The following is a 22833-nucleotide window of genomic DNA, read 5'->3' as shown; positions in this document are numbered from 1 at the left end:
GTGGGACAGCAGGATGGGCTTTGATGTAGCTGAAATTCAGCTTTCAACCCTTCCACAGTTAAAATGATGAATGTGTGAAAATTTCTTTGGCTTACATTACATTGACAGTAGCAGTATATCAGAAGGGGATTTTTTTTGTCTGACTGCATAAAAACCTGATACTGATAGCTTGTATGGTGTATCAACATACACCATACACTATGTAGACAAAAGTATTGGGACACATCATATCAAGAGTTTGGACAATGCTACGCTTCCCACTTCAGGTCCATAAACACATGGTTGGATTTGAGTTTGATGTGGAAGAACTTGACTGGCCCACACAGAGTCCTGACCTCAACCCCATCCAACAACTGTGGGATGAGCTGGAACGGAGATTATGAGCCAGACCTTTTAGTCCAGCATTAGTGTCTGACCTCACACATGCTCTACTGCATGAATAGACAAAAACTCCCACAGTAACACAAAATTACAAAAAATCTTTTGGAACGTCTTCCCAGACTTCCCAGAAGAGTGGAAGCTGTTGTCACAGTCTATGTATTTAGAATATGCTGTCATTAAAGTCTCTGTTGGTGCAATGTTCAGTTGTCCCATTCCTTTTGTCTATATAGTGTAGAGATATAGTTTCCGATAGAAAATCTTTGTGGCAGTTTTATGCAGACATTAACGGGTGCCTTGTGAGACTGTGTGACTGTGACAAAATGTCGGTATTTGACAAACGGGACTGAGAATGGACTGAGATTTGGGAAACAACATTTAGACTTAAAGTTTTTTTGGCATTATTTATGCACAGCCAATTCTTGACTCAACTTGCATAACGACACAAGCAGCGCTCAGAGGTTTGTGAAGCAATGCCACAAACTGGATATTTTGCCCATCCCCCTCTCAACCAAACATGCATGAGGACGCTGCAATTTTGGATTAGGGCCACAACTGTGCAATCCAGACAGCAGCAAAACAGAAAACATGCCTGAACTACCTGAACTGGGCGTGTAGGTGGTGATACCTGTTTTGAATAGACAGAGACATAAGAGCTTCCAAACCACAACTACATCAAAACAGCAGTCTTTCTTTTTTTTTTTTTATACGTTAACAGAATGGAACTGAAAACACCATAACAGAAAAGTGTTTTTGTTTCTTTTCAGTCATGTCAGGGGACAGAAATGTCACTTTAAGTTTCCCCCTCCTTTACTTTTCATTTTTATGTCATGTAATGTAATGTTTCCTATCTGACTTAATACATTGGCCCTCCAAAACAAGAGGACTCATAGCAATAACGTGACCGATGCCACAGTGTTCCTCCCATTACCTCAGTATGGTGGCATAATGATGGGATCTGACATCATGCATGCCACTGATTTCTTTCTTTGTGCTGCTTTTCAACAGCATGTTATTAACATCATTTGAGGTTTCCTCCAAAGTCATATGCCCCCCCACCACCCCAATGGACATGCACAGGGATGAGGAGACAGAGTGCATTGTTCCCCCAGAGCCCAGCTGGATTCGATGGCTGTGAGCAGACCCGATGGTACAGCAGCTACAGTATAGTTAGTCACACAGGTGGCAGGGAAATTGCGCTGTACACATACTTGTAGTTTGGATGTCTTCCACTTCTGGAAGTCTATAAAGACTGCACAGTCTGCTGCCAACAACTGCAAAAGCTATACTTGGATGTAGAAGTTTGAGGCATGCCAAGATATTGCTCACCAATCGCAGCTCTTGCAGAACAACATGTTTTAATGATCAGATTCAATAAAATAATGATGGCTGGTTCTATTAGATCCTTACAGAATATCTCTATCAGGAGTTGGTGCAGTGACACTTCCTATTTGATTCTTAACAATAGGCCTACTGTCTCTGTGTGTGTGTGTGCACTCATACAGTACGTGTGCATGCTTGAATGTGAACTAAATCCTTTGGTTCACTGACGTAAATAATCCAACTTGTCTGCCTATTTCCTGTACAGCAAATTTCAGTAGTGCAAACCCAGAGGTTGCAGGGTTTTTTCAAGACGTCACATGTGGATATAGTGTAAACACCAGTTCGTAGTCTTCCTGATTTGAAACGGACATTTAGTTCAAACCCTGAATCTGTGCAGCTCTGTTCTTGGACAAAGAAAGAACACAGAGAAAAGTATAGAGGAAACCTGTAGCTGTCATATCCTTTCAATCCCTGCAGCTCTAAACGGACGCGAGCTTGGCTTGGTGCTGTCTCGGTGTTGCCATGCCTCTGAGCAGTCACTGGTGTCTGTACTTTACATAGTGCGTGCAGCTAAACCACAGATCTCCTGCCTGGTTCCAGCATGGAGGTCCGGTGGACAGTTGCATTAAAAAAAGTCGCTCAAGTACAAGAACACACAGTCAGCAAAATATACTTGAAGTCTCAAAAGTTAAAGCACCGATGACCAATACAGAATGGCCTCTGTTTGTGTTTTATAATTCAATATCATATTATGGCATTGTTGGATACTGTTTTTATGTTTTCATTACTGATGCATTATCATGTGAGCAGCTTTCAGTGTTGCAGATGGTTGAGATGGTAGTTTAATATACAGCATATCAATGCATCATATTTTATAATCTCATGTTCTGCAAAAAATTCATTATTATAGCTGTCAAACAAAAAATGCGTATGTAAATGTAACAATAAATACAATATTTGACCAAGAATTGTACCAAAGTACCTAAGTGAATGTATTTTGTTGTTGTTGTATTTTGCTCCACCGCTATAATATAATAACCAGCTAAGAAAAGGAGAAATACCTTATTGTTGAGAGATGGGTGTGGTTCAGTTTGTACTGGCATCTGTAAACGGGAGTACTTTTATGTGGCAGCTTTGGGTTCAGATTTTGCCTTTGAGTGCCTTTGATTGGAATGTCTATATGGCACCACAAGCTAAAATATTTCAAAGGAGTCATTTGTTTGCTGTTTGCCACCTATTAGTAAAGTAAATTATATCTTTGTTTTTAATTTGTTATTTCATAATTTGAATTTAACCATTATTTACCTCCTCAGCCTCTTGAGACACATTTCCTCTTTTGCAAGAAAGTCCAGACCAAAATGGCAGTAGAGAACACACATGCACACACGACACAAAGGTTGCATTTCAATTCAGGGACCTTCGTAGACCACTAAGGCCGTACTGAACATTGTTAAATGAGACGTTCTGGTCTGCAGAGATTATACACCGATCAGCCACAACATCAAAGCCACTGTTTTGATGTCGCAGCTGCTCGGTGTATTTCAGTGAGCTTAATCAAGTGCTGAAGACCTCCAATATGGCCACCTTGAAGGTGTACTAGTAGTTAAACACTACAACAACATAATGTATTACCCTTGATTGCAATTACTTTGCCTTATTTAAGTTGATTTTCTGCACTTAGAACTACAGTGAATATGATGGATACAAACCACATGCTATTTTACAAACCTACTGTATGCACTAGCATGCAAGCCAGAACACACACACAGACAGACTTACTTATAAACACACACACACACCCGCACATGCAGTGAGATGATGGATTAATAGTTGAGGAGTAGTCAGACGGCTGCAGATTCCCCAGGGAGCCGACCTGAGGGCGGAGAGGCCACCCAATCACAGCACTTTCCTGCAGTTACTGTGTTTGCAGCCCTGCAGATAGGACACCCTGCAGGTGCGCCCTCCTTGTCTCTGAATAAAGTCATGCCATCAGAGATGACAAGCCAGGACCTATGACTGCTTAAGGTATCTTAATTTAAATAGGCTGTTCAAATTACTTCAAAAAACCAAACTGAATATTGGATCAAAGTATGATTGATGACAGATGAACAGAAGCCATGAATTCATTATAGATAAATCATTGAACCTAAAGTAAGTTTCACTTGATTTATGTGATGATGCTTTACAGTGCTGCTGTGATTAATGAACTCACAAATAGTAGTCAGAAAAACCTAATGAAATTAGAATTTGAAATTTTGCTTCATTTGAATAGCCATGCTTCAGAGCAAATAGCAAATTGATTCCGCCTTGTAGGTATATGCATTTAATTTACACAGTTTCACATTATACAGCATGATACTGATGAAATATTACACACCAGGCTGTCTGAGGACGACTCATCTTACCATGTCAAGTTCTGTTTTCGTGTTATGACAGGCCTTTATGGCTTTTACTTTTTGGGTTTTATTTGTTTTTGGTTTTTTTATCAGTGATTAGGAACACATTGACTGTAGAATCGCATCAACTGGCATATTACTACCTGAAAATCAACATTAGTCACAGGGATAAGACATCCAATCCAATCACCCGACTGCAAGGATTACTCACTGTCAAAGAAGACTTACGCTGTGTATATCGGAATAAGGGTTTACTGTTTCACCATTTGATTGCTGCCTAGGTGTATAAGACAGTATCACATGTCAAATACAGCTTTGCGTTATCAAAACAAACCAGGAAACTGTCAAATTCATCTTAGCAGAGCCGTCTGAGAACAAATCCCATGCTGTGAATGATGACTGGGATGGATTATCAAGGTTATATCAAAGTCTGAATGACTCACACTGTGTACAAATATGATACAGTATGTGTGTGTGTGTTTGTCAGTGTGTGAGAGGAGATGAATGAGTGTATGGCTGACAGCTTGCAATCAACGGGCCCATCAGCGATAGCAGCTGTATTGTTCAGTACCATTTCCTACATATTTGCTCAGCTGTACAGATATTTACTGTAATGAATGTGTGTTGAAATTGTAGATTTCACCTCATGTCTTATTTTATGTAAAGTCTAACAATGTGGTGGTAGAGAAATTATGCTGTTGAGATGACCCTGTCTGTAGGATGTAAGTATTAAGTATAAGGATGTATTCAAAAAAATCAAAAAAATCAAAATAACCAGATATACACATTTGTCAATATGTATTTATTTTACTTTTTAATAGGAAGCTATATGCTATAGGATTATAGCGTATAGCATTGGTCTGATAAGGATAGGAAACTATGCATGAGGACATTTTCAATTTCATACTTACCCGTTTTTTTTTTATCAAATAAGTTTCGTTTGAAATTGGGATATTTCCGAGTGTTTTGAAGGCATCATCTGAGGCCCGCAAACTCTGTCGGAAGAACTGCATACTGAGGCAAACAGATCCAGGTAAACAGGAAGAGGTAAAAATAATACTACTAAAAACAGCTAAAAATTAGTTTATTGAAATTAGTTGTGAAATAAATCTGATCAAATCCCTACAGAATCACTTCCAGTTGTGCGTTAGAGGTGTGTTGTGTATCTGTGTAACGTCTAAGGAGTGACGACACTGAATAAGTAAGCTAACATCAGTTGTGTTTCACTGTTAGGCAACTGCTTAATCCTTGTGAGATATGACAATACTTTTTACCCGGGTAGATTTAAAACCAGACTGTTAACTCTCGTTTTTTATTTGTTTTACTTCAATTTACAGGGTCTGTAAATGTAGTTAAAAGTGGATTGGGTAGGGATTAGCTAATTAATGATTAAACAAAATGGCTGCTCAGACCTACATTGCCATCTCTGAGCTGCATCCCAACTTCTCCCACCCGGTGAGTTCATATCATTTTCAGCCAGTTACCGCAATTAAATAGTACCGCAGTTTTTTTTTACATATATATTCTCTCACTGTAGCCCCTAAAACAAATTAGTATCTAATAAGTAATAGAGACAATCTTAAATTGTACTGGTACACCTTGGAACAGGATTTGTCGTTTTGTACTTTCATGTTGTACTGTAAAAATACACAAGTTTGCACATTGTCATTGTATTTGTCCTTGCATTGTATTTCCAGAAAGTGGCAGGAATCATCATTGGGAAAACTGATGTCAAAAGCTTTCCTGACAGAAAAAGTAAGTATCTTTTTATATTAGCACACCTAAGCTGTCGCTTTCAATAAGAAATTCCCCTAACAGGGCAGCATCTCGGTATCCTGTACACCAGCGCCCTCTTGTGGATGATAGACCAAAGGATGTCTCTGCAGCACCTATCTAACCTGTAGGTTTGAATTTCAGACATTGGCATGGACAGATTCACGTTCGGCTTCACTGTTAAGGACTCACCTGACTTCTTCATTAATGTGACAGCCTGGGGAAACGATGAATACATCAATGGGCTCTCCAGCAGTTTCAGCATTGGAGACTGTGGTCAGGAAGTCACTTTCAAAGTTCCCATAAGCTTAAAAATTCAATAGAATTTGTGGGGGAAAAATATATTAATTACAGTAAAACCATAATCTTGTTATGACACATTTATGTAATTGTAGAATGAAAAACAAGCAACATAAAAATCTTTGCAAAAAGGACAATGTAGTAACATGGAATATAACTGATAAACTTTTAAAACAAAAAGCATGAAGTTTACCTTCATGTCTATGCACAAATTTGTTTCTTATTATTTTTTTCAGTCATCATTGAAAACCCTTTAGTTGCCAACAAAGACCCAGAGAAAGGGGACAGATTCTGTCCCACAACACCAAGGTAATCGACACTTTCGATACAGATGTTGCATCAGAGTTGTCCTCACTCTTTGCTTTTAGACAGCTTAAGGGTAGTGGGGTTAACACAATGTAATACTGAGTAAAGTATGATGTAACTGTGTGTAATGACTGCATCTACTGTCTCAGCCTCTACAGGCTGCTGGTGACGGAGGCTCATTCCCAGGTGTGTCTTTGTGCTGACATGGACACCAATGACAGGCTTCTGCCACTGATCCACCTGCCAGTGAAGGACTCCAGGGATTTCTACTCTCTGGGAGACATTGTGGCCAATGGGCAGAGGCTGGATGGAGCAGTGATAAATATACTGGCTGCAGTGAAGTTGGTAGAAAGCTTTAAAGCTTTGATCACCGTTATTCAGTGTTGAGCAGTATTAAGGGAGAAGTTCACCTTTGAATGAATTCATGCTTTTATGTATCAGTTTAAGCATTTCTAGGAATTGTTGTTTTTTTAACAGGTTTTTTTTTTAAATTAAAGTGAGCTAGATAGTGAATGAAGAGAGAGAGAGTGGTATTACAACAAACGAAGCAGTAAAGAAACATTATATCGTTATTCTCTGATTGTTTCATACTGGCCACATTTTAAAGCACAAATAACACGGCCGTACCTGTGGACAGCCCTCCAGAGGTGTCCAGCACTTTGGTCCAGTAGGACTGACAGACTGTATTTTTGGAGGAAATATTCAAAGTCATGGTACAGCTTTGTGCATGTTGCCTGACATGAACAGGCTGCCTTATAGCTGCCTTAATTACAGTGTTTTAGGGTGGATGTTTGGGAGTTGAGGGCCATTAGCTTGTTTTTTATTACTTTTCTTTTTTTTAATGCCCCCCTTTTTTTAAAAAAAATTGTGGTATGTTTATGTGATCGACTGAGTCTTTCAAAAACAGTTTGAATCCTGCTGGGAGGATTTTGATGAGCCTACAGTCATGATTTGCAGTCAAATAGGTGTTTGTCATTGAAGCAATCATAGTTCCAACTGGTAATGAAAATATTGATTTTCGAGAGGTATTTTCATGCAGAATGTGAAGGAAAATTGATTCAAAACCAAAATACATTTTCCAACTTCTTCACACGCTGATTGCATTAGATGGTGGTTTTTCAGATGTTTTTTTTTCTCCACAGTAAGCTCGACTATGGTGGAAAATAGGTTGTTAAAGTTTCCTGACCTTAAAAACAACATTAACAAGAAGGGAAGGCTTGTTACAAAGTGTAACATTATGAAAGTGAGCTATGGAAAAGTCAGGCGTGATAAGCATGAAGTGAACTGTTTTTGACAATGAGTGTGGATGCTGAGCAAATATTTCTTTGGCTAAAACAAGTTTGAAAATCAAGCATATCGCAGTTTTCCAAATTGACTTAATCCATATCTTATAAATTTCTTAACAGCGTACACTGTCTGTATTGTCTGTGTGGCTACATCATGGTTCATAGAGAGGCCAGACCCCACACTTAAAGTTTCTGCATTTCTTACAGGAAGGGAAGATATTGTGATAGGAACTGCAGATGATTCTGTTTACATTTTGCAGATCGGAGAGCCGAAGCAGTTCACCACTTCAGACAGACGCAAAGGGCAGCGGCTGGAAGTAAAGCTCTTTGATGACTCTGTCTCTTCCTTCCCTCTGGTCTGGTGTGTCAAGCTTGTTTATTCATTTGGAAAATGAATAAAGATTTATTACTTCTGATGCTTTTGTGCCGTATTACATCTCACTGGCCCCTTGGATCACCCCTCTGTATCTTTAGCACAGAAAGCTTTAGATTAACCTGCATGCGTGTTTGATTTTCACTGTGCTCTCCCCTGAGTAACTCCCTGACCTCTGTTTCACTCACAGCTGGGACAGAGAAGCCATTCAGCTTGTGCAAACTTTGATACCGAAGGAGACGGGTAGGTTAACAGCTGCTACTCATTCTCAACCGCATAATGAATCTTTATTTAAATGTTATTCCTGCCTGTCACGTCCCATTAACATACTGTGCTGAAGAGAAACATGGACGTGGATATCTGAGATGTGACTGTGTGTTTGTGTTTAAGATAGCTTACTGTTGTTTTAACTTTTATTTTTCAAAGTGCTCTTCATAGCTGATGCAAAGATTAGTTTTGACAGCTTTCGCAATGGCATGACAGCAACCGTGAACTCGAAAACCATTATCACTGTCAACCCTGGTAAGACATCACAGCAGTCTTTACCAATCTTAAGATTTCCAATTGTGTGTTGACATTCAAATCATAAAAGATGTTGAACATAAAAAATCTTGCTTAAGCAGGTTCTAAGAATAACATTTATAACTGATACAATTGATGGCACCTGCTTTGTGATTTCCAGTTTGATTTCCATATAATGTCAGCACTAATGAGAGTTTAGTGAGGAGCAGCCGTGGACTAAAAGAGAAAATCAAACTTTTTGGAGGACAAAATACAAGAAGACAAGACACATGTGTTATTCAGTGGACAGTTTGGCAGAGAGACAGAACTGTGGCTGGTGTTTAAAAGAAAGGGTCTATCAATTCTTCACATCTTAAATCGATAATTTATATCACATTGTTCATAAAACTCACGCAAAGTTGACCACAGGCATATACATCCCAAACTACAATACCTCTACACAACCAGTAGGAAAGTCACTTATGGCAAGCCTAAACTTAAAGATCAGACTAAGGTTTTTGTTAATAACTACTTATATGTGGTTTTCTGCTTATGTGCATTTTGTACATGAAGACCTCGTTGTGCAGTGTGAGGGGAAAAACGTCTTCCTGCTGTAAAGTAACGTATTGTCAGTTTGCTGTTGTCCAAGTCAGTCCTTTGCTCTCAGATACCAGAGAGGCCAGTGTGCTGTTCAGCTATGCTAAAGAAGCATCTGAGTCTGGTGCTCTGGATCAGGATGAGAAATCAGAAGATGAGACTGGTAGGTTACAGTGAAGACCCCACATTCATCACATGTTAAATGTTTCTTTGTATTTTAGCCCTCAGCTCTCGTTTCTGTCATTTTGTTTGTTTCTTGTCCCTTTTAAATCATCTCTCCGGGCATAATGTTAATAGACTGCGCTGTGTGCTCTGACCGAACTCTGTGAGGGAGGGAACTTGTAAAAGTATATAATGATCAAGCTCTGGGCACAAAGGGTACTGTGTATTCAAAGAAGCAGAGCAACACATTGCCATACAAAAACTCAACTTTGGATATACACTCAATAACCTTTTACTGACATTAAATTTGTTTCAGTAATGAATCCAATGACTTCTTCCGTGTATAATTAGGTAGACCTCAACCTTTACCCGGGAACTTTGGATCCAGCGTCGTCAATTAACAACCCTTTACCACACTACACAATTATGGGTGCTTTTTGGTTCTTTGAACTGCACAGTGAATGCAGTCGTTGGAATTTGTCCATTAAATCCATTAAGGTTTAAAATCAGAGTCAGAAGGGAATGTGCTGAGGAATGTGTGAGCCATTAGCTGCAGTGTATCTGACCGCCCTAGCAGGAAAATGGTGACTGCTGTTTGTTTCTGTTCTTCGAAGGATAAGACTCATCATAGCTCAGGCTCAAAAGTTTCTTCATACTGTATCAGCCAACAAAGCCAGAACTCCCTTTAACAACTGTTTAATAGAATTTTTGATGCAGACGATAATAATACACTTTGGTAATACATCAAAATATTAACACTGTTGCACTTAAATATATAATATGTAGCATTTCCACATTAAAATGTCTAAAATGACTAGACCTTTGTTTTGGTCTTTTCACAGGATTTGTCAACAATAATAAAAAGAAACTAAGTATTATTACCATTACATGAATATGTTGTGCTGTTTTTCCATCTGCAGTGGATTCCATCACTGATGTGTACACAGTGAGCCAGCTGAAGAAGAAGGCCCAGGAGAATCCTGAGACTTTCTTTGGCATCACATACAGCTTCATCTCCAAGCTCGACCTCGACTCCTCTGTTTCAAAAGTTATCAGGACACGGTGGTGAGTCCACAGATGTAGCTTCCCTTCCCCCCTGATGTTCTACTTCAGTCATTTGAGTATACTAAATAAAATCCACTAGCTTTATAAGCCCTTCCTTGATCAGTCTGTTCTCTCTCCTGTCTCAGCTCCAGGTGTAAGTTTCAGGTGACTGAGGATGTGCACAGCTGCACCAACCAGTTTTGTCCGGGCAGGGATGAGGCTTTTTCAGCCACCTCAGGCTTTGACCTGCTGGTGGACTTCACAGACCACACCGGCACCCTGCACTCCTGCACCCTCAGGAGCCCGGTGGCGGAGAAGACACTTGGTTGTACAGTCAGTAGCACTTAGAAAGATGATTATTCAGCCTCATTTCTACAGGGAGTAGCCTGTATGTGCTGGAATAAGCTAGATAACATGAGAGAGTGGAGTACCAGTACATGTAAAAACTAATACAAACAACACTACATTGTTGTATTATATTTATGTTTCCAACTAAGCTGAAAGTCATGTCAGTTTTTATATTTTGTATTTTATAGTTCAAATAAACTCTAGTTGTAGTTCCAACACATGACATTTTTAGACTTTTGATGTTTCATTTCATATCTTGCAGACAGAGGAGTTTACCAGTTTGACTGATGACCAGCGGACTGCAATGAAGTGGAAATTTCTTTTGGAGAGATGCAAAATATACATCAAGGTGCTGTAGCTTTCAGTTATGTGCTGTAGGTTAGCTATAAAAGCAAATCATATGCTCAGATATTTTTACAATATATTTTAGATTCTCCCTTCCACTAAAACGAAGAGCGGGATCCGAGGGGTGGTCCTGGCCTGCTCACTGGCCGACCCAGGAGAGGTGAAACAGCACATGTCTGCCCTGCTGCACCGGCTGTGATCACAGCGCACACTGACTGGGCGGGAAAGCACTCGTGTGGCAGCTTTCTGCTTTACCTGCCCTGTGGTACTGTTCTGACTGACATGTTAACAAGGACAATAGTCGTTTGGTCTTTGTGTTTTTTGACTGGGAACATTCACTGCGCTGTTCATGTATTTATTTAACTTATTTATTTAAATAAACATATGTATTAAAGTGCTGTACTGTTATGCTGAGGTCATTTTTTTCTGAGTTCAGAGTACAGTGGAATGTAGCATACAACCCCAGTGGAGATGGTGGAAGGGTAGAGACTTTACCTCTCAACAAATACAAAAGGCTTATTCTAAAGTAACAAAAACACGATTCCAAGTTTCAGGTCATTGTAAACGAAAACATGATTCTGAATACTATCTTCCATTTCTGCCTCTAATTCCTACACTGGACCTTTAATTAAAATTAGCTCCACCTTTAGCAACTGCAACATTAAAGTGACATACAAATTAATGAATTAATAATTAGAATCCACATACATAATATGAGTTATTCTAAAATGTGGCCTTCTGCGAAACTAGTGCTTTTGGTACTTTTACTGTTGACTTGGTAGATGTATCTACTAACAATTTTCTGTTGTAGTACATTTTTCATTTTACATTTTTTCATCTCACATTTTTCAATTTTCATTTGAGTATACGGCTTTAACTTTTAACAGAGTATTTATACCCTGTGGTATTACTACTCTCTGGCACAGTCTTAATACTGACACTATTACTATACTTAATACTGACAACTTTTATTTCCATAGTCTCGCTGCTGTGGTTCACTTGCGCTGCAAAGATAAAAAAAAAAACATCAGCCAGTAGATGGCGACAAAGCGCTGCTTGTCAAAACGGAACTACTGAATCATCGTGTATGTTGCCGGGGGACACATTACGGCGATGTACTGATTTGTCGTCAATACGAACAACTCAAGGTAATCAAACTTGTTAGATTTATTCTTTTGGGCAATCAAAATTGTCATAAACAATACCCTACAGTGTTATAAACTCTTCAGTAACAGTGTGTTGGCTCTCAAAGTGCCAGTGTCAGTCCTCAAACATAGCTAGGCTGCTTTGCTAACGTTAGCCTGTACGTTACAAGAAGTTAAATGTTTAATTTTCACCGTATGACCGTAAACTGTGTTTATGTTCAGAGTTGTCCTTAAACAGCAGTCATAAAACTGCAGTAGCCGATTGTCTCCTGTATTTCTATGCAGTGTCATACATGCCTCACTCCGAGCAGTGATAGCCTGCAGTCAAGCATGAATGTGAACCAGGGGACGGTGGGCAGCGACCCGGTCATTCTGGCTACGGCTGGATACGACCACACTGTCCGTTTCTGGCAGGCCCACAGCGGGATCTGCACCAGGACAGTCCAGCATCAGGACTCTGTATCCTCACTCCGACTAACAACAAACAAAATCTACACTGTGATGTTCAAATCATTTTGGACAGTAAGAAGTATTACATTGTCATACTGGCCCACCAAAAACGCAATTTAATATATCCCATTAAAACAGTTTTGTCTAGGGCTCTGAAAATTCCTCAGTAAAATCAACATGCATGCTGGTAAAGGGGCTGTTGTTTACTATTTATGAAACAGCTCCTTAATCTAAATTTAATTTAAAAATTTAAATTTAAAATCTAGACATTTCTTAAACCCAAACAATCCACTTCCTTAACATTTGCTTCCAGCAAGTCAATTCACTTGAGGTCACACCCGACAGGAGTATGATTGCAGCTGCAGGTTTGTTCTTAGACCTCATTTGTAATATTAGTGTTACTCTTCAAACACAAACATGCACATTTAAATTCACAGCTGCTATGTTTCACTGAAATTCACACTTTTAGGTTATCAGCACATCCGCATGTATGACCTGAACTCCAACAACCCCAACCCGGTGATCAACTACGACGGCGTCAGCAAGAACATCACATCTGTAGGCTTCCATGAGGATGGACGCTGGATGTACACGGGAGGAGAAGACTGCATGGCTCGCATATGGGACCTGAGGTACAGCAAAAGGAAGCTCGCTTTTTCTAAAGCACATTTGCTCTGTGGTCAGCTAACCTAATTTTGATCATTACTGCTCCTCTCAGGTCAAGAAATCTCCAGTGTCAGAGGATATTTCAAGTCAATGCTCCCATTAACTGTGTTTGTCTGCATCCCAACCAGGTGAGACTTTGTATACTAATGCATAAATCGGTATTGATACTGTTGTTTGCTTGTCATGTAATAGTCAAGGATACATTTTTGTTTAAATGTTTTTGTAAGTGAGTTAGTCAACTGCTCTAATCAGTCTGTAAAAAGTCAGTGTTGTATGTTTTTCAGGCAGAGCTAATTGTTGGAGACCAGAGCGGAGTGATTCATATCTGGGATCTGAAGACTGACCACAATGAACAGCTGATTCCTGAACCAGAGGTCTCGGTCAACTCAGTTCACATTGACCCAGATGCAAGTTACATGGCAGCGGTCAACAGCTCGGTCAGTCCCCAAGCAGTCTGAAAAGGGTGCTGTTAATTGATACATCATTAAGTTACATTAAATGATTAAAGCAGCTTCCTTCAGCTCTTTTGTTCTCCTATATCAGGGAAACTGTTATGTGTGGAACCTTGCTGGAGGCATAGGAGATGAGGTGACTCAGCTCATTCCCAAGACTAAGATCCCTGCTCACAAACGCTACTCCCTCCGCTGCAAGTTCAGCCCTGATTCCACGTCAGTGCCCTTCTCTTCTACACGCCAAGTCTCTCTCTGCTTGTTAACTCTTGAAAATCAAACAGTGTTATTGTAGCCAGAAAACACAGAAGTTTAACTAATTTTACCTTGTTTGTCCCATTGAATGTTTTTTTTTAAAGTTCTGCTATAGTAAAATTGTTGAAACAATAACTAAAAGGTAACTTCCTGCTGTGATGTTGTTGCTCATGAGACAGTTCTTTCTGTTTGTGTTCGTATTCAGTCTGCTGGCCACCTGCTCAGCAGACCAGACCTGTAAGATCTGGAGGACGTCTAATTTCTCACTGATGACAGAGCTGAGCATCAAGAGCAACAACCCTGGAGAGACGTCTAGAGGGTGGATGTGGGACTGTGCTTTCTCTGGAGACTCCCAGTATATTGTCACTGGTTAGTACATGAGCCCTGGCAAATGGGTTATCACTACAATAGATGTAGCATCAGTACACTTACATCAACGAGCAGCAGGTAAATGTTTAATATCGCTGAGGTAAATATCTCTTGTTCCCGTACAATAGCCTCCTCGGACAACCTGGCTCGTCTGTGGTGCGTGGAGACCGGGGAGATCAAGAGGGAATACAGCGGCCACCAGAAGGCCGTGGTGTGTCTGGCCTTTAATGACAGCGTTCTGGGCTGAGGAGGAGGAAAGAGATGACGAGACAGGAGATGGCAGAGAGTCTGTGCAGTGTTGGACAGAAAAGGACAGACAGAAAAGCAATGGACTCTTTGGAAGATGTGTGGTTGGCACTAACAGGAGTTCCTTAAAAATTTCCCAGACATGATCATCTTGAGAACGTGGAGTTGTGTGTTTGATCATTTCAGTGAATATCCACTGTTTGTTCCAAGATGTCTGCAGTGTCCTTCCTTGCCTGTAAGTATTCAGCATCACAGCAAGGCCAGACTTCATGAAGTAAACGTTCAGTTTAAAGGAACAGCACGCCGTTGTGCATCAAATTTAAGTGGTCATACTGGGAAACTTCTGCAACAACAGCATAGAAATTCCTCAGATTGAAATACATGATAATATTCATCAGGTACCATCAGGTAATGTTTTTAACTTCATCACTCTGTGCACAACTGGAGATCCTTTTTCAGCATTTTGTTTTTATAATACACCATATTTATTATATCAAAAGGACCACATTATTTACATTAACTTAGATGTGCTGTGGAATTGATTTATTTCTCGTGTGATTTGTATAATTCATTTGGTTCTTTTAATTCATGCTATGTACTATTCTTAGTGTCGAGGGAAAATGATGTACACAAAATGATTTCGCAGTAAAGGTGTTATTCATACAAGCTCTTACAGTCTTTGAGTTTTCATCTTTGTTTTTGCAGAAATAAAAGTCCCAAAAAAAAGTACACAGCAGTCTTTTACTAGACAGATCAAAACACTCTCATTGCAAGAGGGACGGTTACACATAATGACGCTGCAGCAGTGGGTTACAGGAAATGCAATCAGAGGCATGTACAAAAAAAAAAAAGAGGTCTTTCTTCTGTGATCTCTGAAGTGCGCCACTAGAGAGGGTATTACACATGAAGGGAGTGACGACGGGGCTGCGGCGATAACCATGACAGCTTGCCTCTATCTCTTCTCTCACGGAAGGATGAAAACAGACTGGGAGGGTTGGCTGCTTCACTGGTTTACTGGCGGCTGTATGGCACAAAAGAAACAGTCAAAGCCGGCTTTTGTTTGAGGTTTTTTTTTTTTTTTTTGTTCTTTTTTTTCCTTGTAGAGGGAGCTAAAATGACAACTTTGTCTTCCCTGATCTTTTGCTGGGAAGAGAAGACACAGTCACTCTGGTAGGTAGTAGAAGCACACAGACACGCAGATGTTGCTGGGAAAGCAGATGTCGATGCAAAAGTAGACCAGCCTCTGCTTGCCCGGACCTGAACACAACACGGAGATCACAGTGACTCATAAAAAGCACGACAAAATAGCAGAGAGCATTTACTGTCTCCCTAAATTTGCAATATTATCACCTAATTCTGCAAATATTACTTAAACTTCACAGTGTATAATTGCATAAAATCTACTATACACCGGCTACATTGATCTGTATATTTTTGTCAGTTTTTACAAATTAAACACAACTGACAGTCAAAAAGCAGTCTTATTGTAGTATGATGTTAAAGCTCCTTCCGTCTGTCCTCAGCACACCATCTACAGCCACACATTCACTACTGAGTGAGTACAAGTCTAATGCTTTTCAGCCCGTCGTTCACTGCATCAGTGGAAAGGTCACTGAGTGACAGAGCTCAGGTTTCACAGCCTGACACGTTGCTTCATTATGGAGTTGCCAGTTGACTAAATTTAAAAAGTCAAACTTCATACAGTGTCTGTGGATACTGACAAACTGGTCCCTGTCTCTTCTGGTTATATCAAACTAAAATAAAAGCATAACAGTAGTTCATCATAACCAGCTGAAGTGATTTGCTGCTTTTTAGTCATAAATTATAGTTAACTGAAAAATGATTCATATATTGATCCTGGCATCAAATGAGCCTTAAAATGATCATTACCTGCAGCCTGACTGGTTTGAACAAAGGTTTGCTCTGTTCTCTGTTGGCACAGGAAGTTCTGCTATGATAAGAACACTTCAGAAATCAGTTCTTATCTATTTTATTTATTAGACCAGGACTTAAACAATGAGGCTGGAAGTATTCTATATTTTTCTTATTGTCTGCAGATCCCATGAAGAGAAACAAACCAACAATGTATTAACCCATCTGTAAATACTTTATTAATGTACGGTAATGAAGAAACATGCTACCCAGCACTCACTGATGTCTCACTGATGTGTTTTAACATTGGAACTCTATGGAGACATGCATACATAATAACCAAGGCTGGTGATCAGAGTTAGATTTTCATTCTCCAAAAATTTGTAAAGATTGTTTTTTTAAACATTACTTTGGATGTTAATGTCTGTTTAGCCTGGCTGTTCTCACCCTCGGTCCTCCTGGTCCAGTGGACAGACCTGTCCTGGCACAGAGCCTGGACAGGCTCCTCCAGCGTGGACACATCCACTTGGCTGGCCCCCAGCACTCCCAGGAACTCCATCTGCCTGTGGGTCTCATTTCCAGACAGCTGGAACTGACTCTGCTGAGGACCGTATCACAACATCTCAGCAGAAAATCCACAACAGACTCAGAGTTTTGTCCTCTGTGATGATGAAAAGACACTCTGAAGCTGCAGTGTCATTTAGTAAGTGTGAGAAATCATATTCAACTGAACATTCACAAAGTAAAATGAAGAACTTGGAGTCAAAGCGAGGGAGATATGAAGAAGAGTGAAACTCAAGCCGCTATTAGCCAGATAATTTCACTGATGAGCTCAACGCGGCTGCATATTTGCGCTCTTATTCGATACAAAGGCTGTGTGTAATTGCACCACTTACACTTCTGATTGGCTCTGATAGTGAACCACTTAAAGTGTGTTTATGCTCGAGTGAGTCACATAACATCCAGTTTGCCAACCAAGAGGACCATTGTACTGCAGAATAGTGGGGACAAACCACAGCTACTCTCCGTCCATAGAAGGCCTATCCCCCCATCATAAGATTAAGTGACCACAAGTGACTGCTTGGTTTGAATACTGAGGAGCTGGATGAGATATGTGACTCCAGGAGACAGGATCACAGAAATGCTCGGAGACTCGGCTTTTGGTGAGTGGAAATGGGCTATTGTGCAAAAAGAAAAGATGATAAGGTGAAGAAACAGGACTCCATCTCAGTTTACCTGCTAGGTCCCACCTCACATATCCAGTCTCTATTTAAATCACATCTGTGGCCTTTCACCTGCTCATACTGCCAATTTACAATTAAGATTCAAGATAGACTCTGGATATAAATATTAGAGGTCCGGGTATTCACCACAAAGCACACACACACAGGGATCTCCCTGACTCACCAATGCACCAGGCTGTATTTTAATCCAACAGAGGAGCTTTAAAAGCTAAAGAGCCCTCACACAGAGTGGCCATTGTGCCCACTCCAGAGCTCTGGCTCGCTGTCCCCTGTAAGAAGATCCTGGGCAACGCCGAGGTGGCCTGGAGGGATCAGATGTGCTGAGGAATTCAGCCGTGGAGGCAAGAGAGGCAGACTATACTTGCCCTCAAGGGTCTGAGCACTTCACCCCAGTGAAGAAGTCATGCAGAACGCATAAAACCCAGCAGGGCCTGGCTCAATGGCACAGTGGCTTCTGGGGTAAAGCTATAAGTCACGGTCAGAAATGCCAAGTCGCACATTAGTGTGGGCGACTTTAGAAACACCTGGCAGAGCTTAAAGGGCAACCACGACTTTCTTTTGCTTTCATTTGCCCTTTGGTGCATTTTTCAGGTTGAATTTTGTAGTGTTAGATATCCTGATCGCAGCGCGGGAGACCCTGTTATATAACACAACAGTTCAGTTCTCACATGTTGAAATGGCGCTGCCCGTTACCTTGTGCGTTGACTCGTGGAGGAGGGAGCGCACGTTGTCGTAGTCGGACTTTTCCATCTTCTGCAGAAAGCAGCTCTCCTGGTCCACAGGTTTGTAACATATTAAACCCTGCAACACATCAGCACATAATAAGACCTTTTTTCCCCATCACGATCTGGAGAACTTTTTTCAATCAGGCACGTCTTCTCGCATTATTCTCCATAAAACATGTAAAATCAAACAAAGATCATCTACACGTACATGTTTAACATCAAAGAGCACAGCGGATGTCTTATTTGCCGGTGAGGTCACAAGAAAGGTCACCAGGTCATTCTGCTGATCCACTACGGCTGACTGGTTGATCAGAACTCCAGTCTGATCTGGAACTGTGATTCGCACAATCTGTGAGGACTAAAAAGAGCAGACTCTGTTTAATTTAGGCAAGGTCAGAAACACCTGCTGGGTGTCGTGACAGTCATAGCGTACATACCTGAGAAGACTGCGACAGCCCCAGGTGTCCTGTCAAGCCAAGAGCAACGATGACCAGGAGCAGAGAGGCTGAGAGGCTGACCCAGAATGCCTTGTGTGGGAAGTGGGACTGGGAAGACGCAGCAGAGTCCCCATCCTGAAGACAGACACAAGAAGCAGTGACAAGCTGCTTAAACAATCTTAGTATGGGATGTAAACACAAATGTATGCAACCCAACATGAAGCCCAGAATCACACTCATCCACTAAAAATTCCTCAATTTCCTCTTCTCTTTATCGCTCTCATTCTGTATTTTGAGTGGCTGCAGAGATTTCTACCTAAAGCCATATATGTGACAATAACATCATATTGTGCAACTGTTGCTAGCTTGTAGCGTAGAAAAAGTGTCTGGTTTTGGATGTATGCAAAATGTTTCCTTCTTTGATACCCCCTGCCAGATAACATGCATCTTTCCTCAGTCAGTACTTGCTCTGTAATGAAAAGCCATCCTCTTACCGCGCACTGCGCTTCCTCCAAACGATCGGCTGGATGTTTCCAACACCTCACCATCCTGTGTCCCTTGACGGCTCCTCACTCGGTCTGCTCCCTTCTCGTCGCAGCTATCGGCACGGAGCTGTGGTCATGACCAGTGACTGAGCTGAGACTCCGTACACCTGGCCAGCTCCTCTTTGTCCTCGCAGACCTCCCCCCTTCCTCCTCCTCCTCCTTTGTCCTCACCGTTTCCCTCCCAAAACAGTCACCCATTTCACACAAAACTCTGCATGTTGCCAAAATTAATTTTTCAACATTTGTCTTCCTGTAATCCCCCCCCCACTGCCTAATATGACTTGATGCACCTCTAACATTATCCATCTTTCCACTGCCCCCTCATTCAAACATACACGAGTGGAACTGGCCACCCTCCCCAGCCCAAACAATGGACAAAAGGGTTGGAGCAGGCGCAACTCTGAAAGCCTCTATCATCGGGTGAGAGGTGATACGTGGTTGTGACATCCAGCCGATGACAGCCCAAGGTGACTTTAAGCACAGGACTTAGAGGGAAGTTTGAATCGAAAGCCACAGAGAGCAGATGCTGATTTAGTGGAGATAGTTTGTGTTTTATTGGGAATATGAGAATTGTTTTCAGGTGTTCTGTGAGCTGAGAACAAGTCACAAGAACAACAGATGATAACAGGAAGATTAAATCACTTTTAAAACACATACGCCAGTCTTTTAATCTGTTTCACTAACGACATGACAAAACAGGATATCATTGCACCACCCCATGAATGTAACTGCAAGAGTTAGCACTTTCTGCTGAGGTAAAAAAAAGAAAACTCAAGTTAGACCAGTTCAGTGCCATTTAGCCCCATACTGTGGCTGTTGTTTATACACTTTGGAACAGAACTATAAACCTGGACACGCATATTATCAAACGGTTGACAAATTTTGTGTGCTCATTTCCCTCCTTGAGTTTGAATTGGAGGCGCTTAAGAGATTGCATCACAGACAGGGTAAGGATCTTTAAAGTACACTCACCTTCCTAAAAAAGGAGCATATGCTCTGCTCCTCTCTTTAACAATTACAATGAAACAATACTGGAAATAATTGGCGTTGTGTTATTATAATAAAACATCAGCATCAAGTCAAATTAACAGCTATTAATAATGGTTTAGTTAAATAGGAGTCTTTGTTTCCTCTGTTGCACAACAACTACCTGCTTGATTGTAGCTTTGTAATAGAGATGGTTTTTATCATATTAACATTAATGAAAAATATTCCCTTTCAAAAGTCAGCGGAGCCTGATTCGTGACAGGCTTTAAAGCTCATTGGCTTCTATGTAGCTACACTGTAGTTTCACCCCTGCAGAGCAGGAAGAATGTCTGCGATGCTCTCCACGTAATAATCCGGCACCATCCTCTGCCTCTCTGCACAGCCGCTCTTCTGATGAGCCTCAGCGTCCGCCACGGTGCTGACCCCCGTGAGCGTGAGGAGGGTCTTCAGGCCACAGTTGGAGCCCAGCATAATGTCTGTGTCGAGACGGTCGCCCACCATCAGGCAGCGGTCAGGGTCCAGGCCAAACTGGGAGGCCACACAGTCGAACATGAAGTTGTTGGGTTTGCCCACGGTCTGGGCCTGGCTTTGAGCTGCTGTCTCGACGGCCTGCAGCAAGCAGCCTGTACCTGGGACAGGGAGACAAGGGGACCTTTTATTTCAATATCTTACAGATCAAGAGCATTTTATTTATCTTTGTAAAGAAATCAATCCACTTAGATAAAAAATCTCAGTTACTGTAGAACTTAAAACTTTGTGAGGGACCACTGCTACTCCAAATACAAAGTCTAAATTCTCATATGCTCTGAACACCTGTAGTATTTCTAGAGAAAATGGAAAGAGTTTGTAGCTTCAAACAGGTAGGTGCCAAATGGAAATATTTGCATACCTACAAGAATCCCTTTTAATAATGAGTTAAAAATATACAAATAAGAAAATTAAATTTGTGCATCTGACAAGTGTCTGGCATTTATCAGTCTGGTCTATGCAGGTTTAGGTTTCTGAGAGTGCACGATTACCTCAGTAATAAGCCTCAAATCCTACAACCAAAAACAAGATTGCCCTTAAAATGAATGGTTCACTTTTATTTCAAGGACTAAAGCAGAAATTAAGCCTTATTTTTCACAACTTAAAACTTGACTGCGGCTCCACTAGCTCAGCTTGTGCTGCAGTGTGTTTATCTGCTGCCAGCCACTGTAACGTGTGCATTGAGTGTTCAGTAGGTAAGCCCTACCTGGTACGGCCTTGCCCCCCTCCAGAGGCAGCCTGGTGTCCCTGTTGGTTCCCACAAACAGACAGCCCTGCTGGGTCAGGTACTGCATGGCTCTGTTCAGCTTCATGTAGCTGAAATGTTCGTCGAAACCGACCACCACCGCCTTCACCTCGGGATCCAGAGGTACGTTGGCCCAGTCGGTCTGTTTTCCGCAAATGTGGTCGGGTCCCATTCCGGTCTGCTGGATCCCCATCGCCTCCAGCTCCTGCTTCATCGCGTTGCTCCCTATCAGGTACACTTTGCCCTCCAGCTTGCACACCGTCTTCAGGTACATGGCGCAGCAGTACGCGGTCCCGAACACTTCGTCTTCGTTCGCGCTGAACCCCAGCGTTGACATTTTCTCGACGTACATCTTCCTCGTCTTACTGCTGTTGTTGGTGACGAAGAAGACCTTCTTCCCGTTTTCCTTGAGCAGGTTTATAACTTGAGCAGCGCCGGGGACGGCCTGGTCCCCCCGCCAGAGGACCCCGTCGCAGTCAAACAGGACGCTGTCCACCGAGTCCAGTAGCTGTTTCACCAACGCTCCGCTCAGCCGAGTGCATTTTGACCCAGACATAATCGAGGTAGTTTTAAAGTGAGCCGTTACGCGCTGTCAGATTTAAAAATGAATACCTGACTGTTACGTGCCGTCAGTGCACGTTGCTTTCCCTACTGAGCAAAGTCGCGAACGTTAACTAAGGCTGTCATAAAGTTGAGTAGCACAGTGTGTAAGATTGCGCTTCTCGTCTGGGACAAATAACGAGCAGTTCTGTAAATCGGTTTGGTTTGCTAAGAGCAGTGTTGAAATTCACCTGATAAAGTCGCTGACCTTCTACCGACTGTTGCGTCAATTCTGCTTTTACTTCCGCACCGGCTTAAAGTGACAGGAACCACACACGAAGAAGTCTAGTGCCACTTCCGGTCAAGCTTAAACGCGCCTTATCACTTGCATTTTTATCCTTCAAAAAGATGGACACTGGAGTACTCTAAGCTTCACATCTACTACTAAACTATTTAAGTAATTTTCTTAGCACTGAGTTATAGCTCCCAATGAGTCTT

General features: G+C 41.4%; 4 protein-coding genes across 12 annotated transcripts; 2 read left to right on the top strand and 2 right to left on the bottom strand.

Moving 5' to 3' along the window:
• The first annotated feature begins 5039 nt into the window (after nt 1-5039).
• On the top strand, nt 5040-11540 carry meiob (meiosis specific with OB-fold). 7 transcript variants are annotated; one of them, XM_046377951.1, is made up of 15 exons: nt 5047-5130; nt 5226-5298; nt 5435-5552; nt 5795-5852; nt 6015-6146; nt 6407-6479; nt 6626-6662; nt 8023-8123; nt 8326-8378; nt 8562-8657; nt 9304-9396; nt 10316-10460; nt 10586-10772; nt 11050-11136; nt 11218-11540. In XM_046377951.1, the coding sequence occupies exons 3-15, from the start codon at nt 5496-5498 to the stop codon at nt 11329-11331; spliced, it is 1233 nt and encodes a 410-aa protein (XP_046233907.1). In that variant the 5' UTR covers nt 5047-5130; nt 5226-5298; nt 5435-5495; the 3' UTR covers nt 11332-11540. The 7 variants fall into 7 exon arrangements, with proteins under 7 accessions (XP_046233902.1, XP_046233903.1, XP_046233906.1 ...); XM_046377945.1 differs by having other exon boundaries at nt 6626-6821; XM_046377948.1 differs by having other exon boundaries at nt 5071-5144; nt 6626-6821.
• A 592-nt stretch (nt 11541-12132) lies between these two features.
• mlst8 (MTOR associated protein, LST8 homolog (S. cerevisiae)) lies at nt 12133-15378 on the top strand. The gene is made up of 9 exons (XM_046377748.1): nt 12133-12280; nt 12563-12736; nt 13041-13092; nt 13197-13359; nt 13446-13521; nt 13678-13830; nt 13937-14061; nt 14303-14466; nt 14595-15378. Exons 2-9 carry the CDS (start codon nt 12608-12610, stop codon nt 14711-14713), a joined length of 981 nt encoding a protein of 326 aa, XP_046233704.1. The 5' UTR covers nt 12133-12280; nt 12563-12607; the 3' UTR covers nt 14714-15378.
• A 133-nt stretch (nt 15379-15511) lies between these two features.
• Nucleotides 15512-19849, bottom strand: bricd5 (BRICHOS domain containing 5). 3 transcript variants are annotated; one of them, XM_046377752.1, is made up of 6 exons: nt 19485-19849; nt 18991-19125; nt 18762-18911; nt 18522-18629; nt 17032-17185; nt 15512-15969 (listed from the first exon to the last, which is right to left on the bottom strand). In XM_046377752.1, the coding sequence occupies exons 1-6, from the start codon at nt 19536-19538 to the stop codon at nt 15875-15877; spliced, it is 696 nt and encodes a 231-aa protein (XP_046233708.1). In that variant the 5' UTR covers nt 19539-19849; the 3' UTR covers nt 15512-15874. The 3 variants fall into 3 exon arrangements, with proteins under 3 accessions (XP_046233708.1, XP_046233706.1, XP_046233707.1); XM_046377750.1 differs by lacking the exon at nt 19485-19849 and having other exon boundaries at nt 18991-19399; XM_046377751.1 differs by lacking the exon at nt 19485-19849 and having other exon boundaries at nt 17032-17182; nt 18991-19399.
• A 216-nt stretch (nt 19850-20065) lies between these two features.
• Nucleotides 20066-22656, bottom strand: LOC124052937 (phosphoglycolate phosphatase). The gene is made up of 2 exons (XM_046377749.1): nt 21757-22656; nt 20066-21151 (listed from the first exon to the last, which is right to left on the bottom strand). Exons 1-2 carry the CDS (start codon nt 22349-22351, stop codon nt 20826-20828), a joined length of 921 nt encoding a protein of 306 aa, XP_046233705.1. The 5' UTR covers nt 22352-22656; the 3' UTR covers nt 20066-20825.
• Nucleotides 22657-22833: the final 177 nt, after the last annotated feature.

The sequence above is a fragment of the Scatophagus argus genome, chromosome 21 (assembly GCF_020382885.2).
Source record: "Scatophagus argus isolate fScaArg1 chromosome 21, fScaArg1.pri, whole genome shotgun sequence".
Taxonomy (NCBI): domain Eukaryota; kingdom Metazoa; phylum Chordata; class Actinopteri; family Scatophagidae; genus Scatophagus; species Scatophagus argus.
Note: the sequence above shows the minus strand (reverse complement) of the source record. Positions and strands in the feature narration are given on the sequence as shown.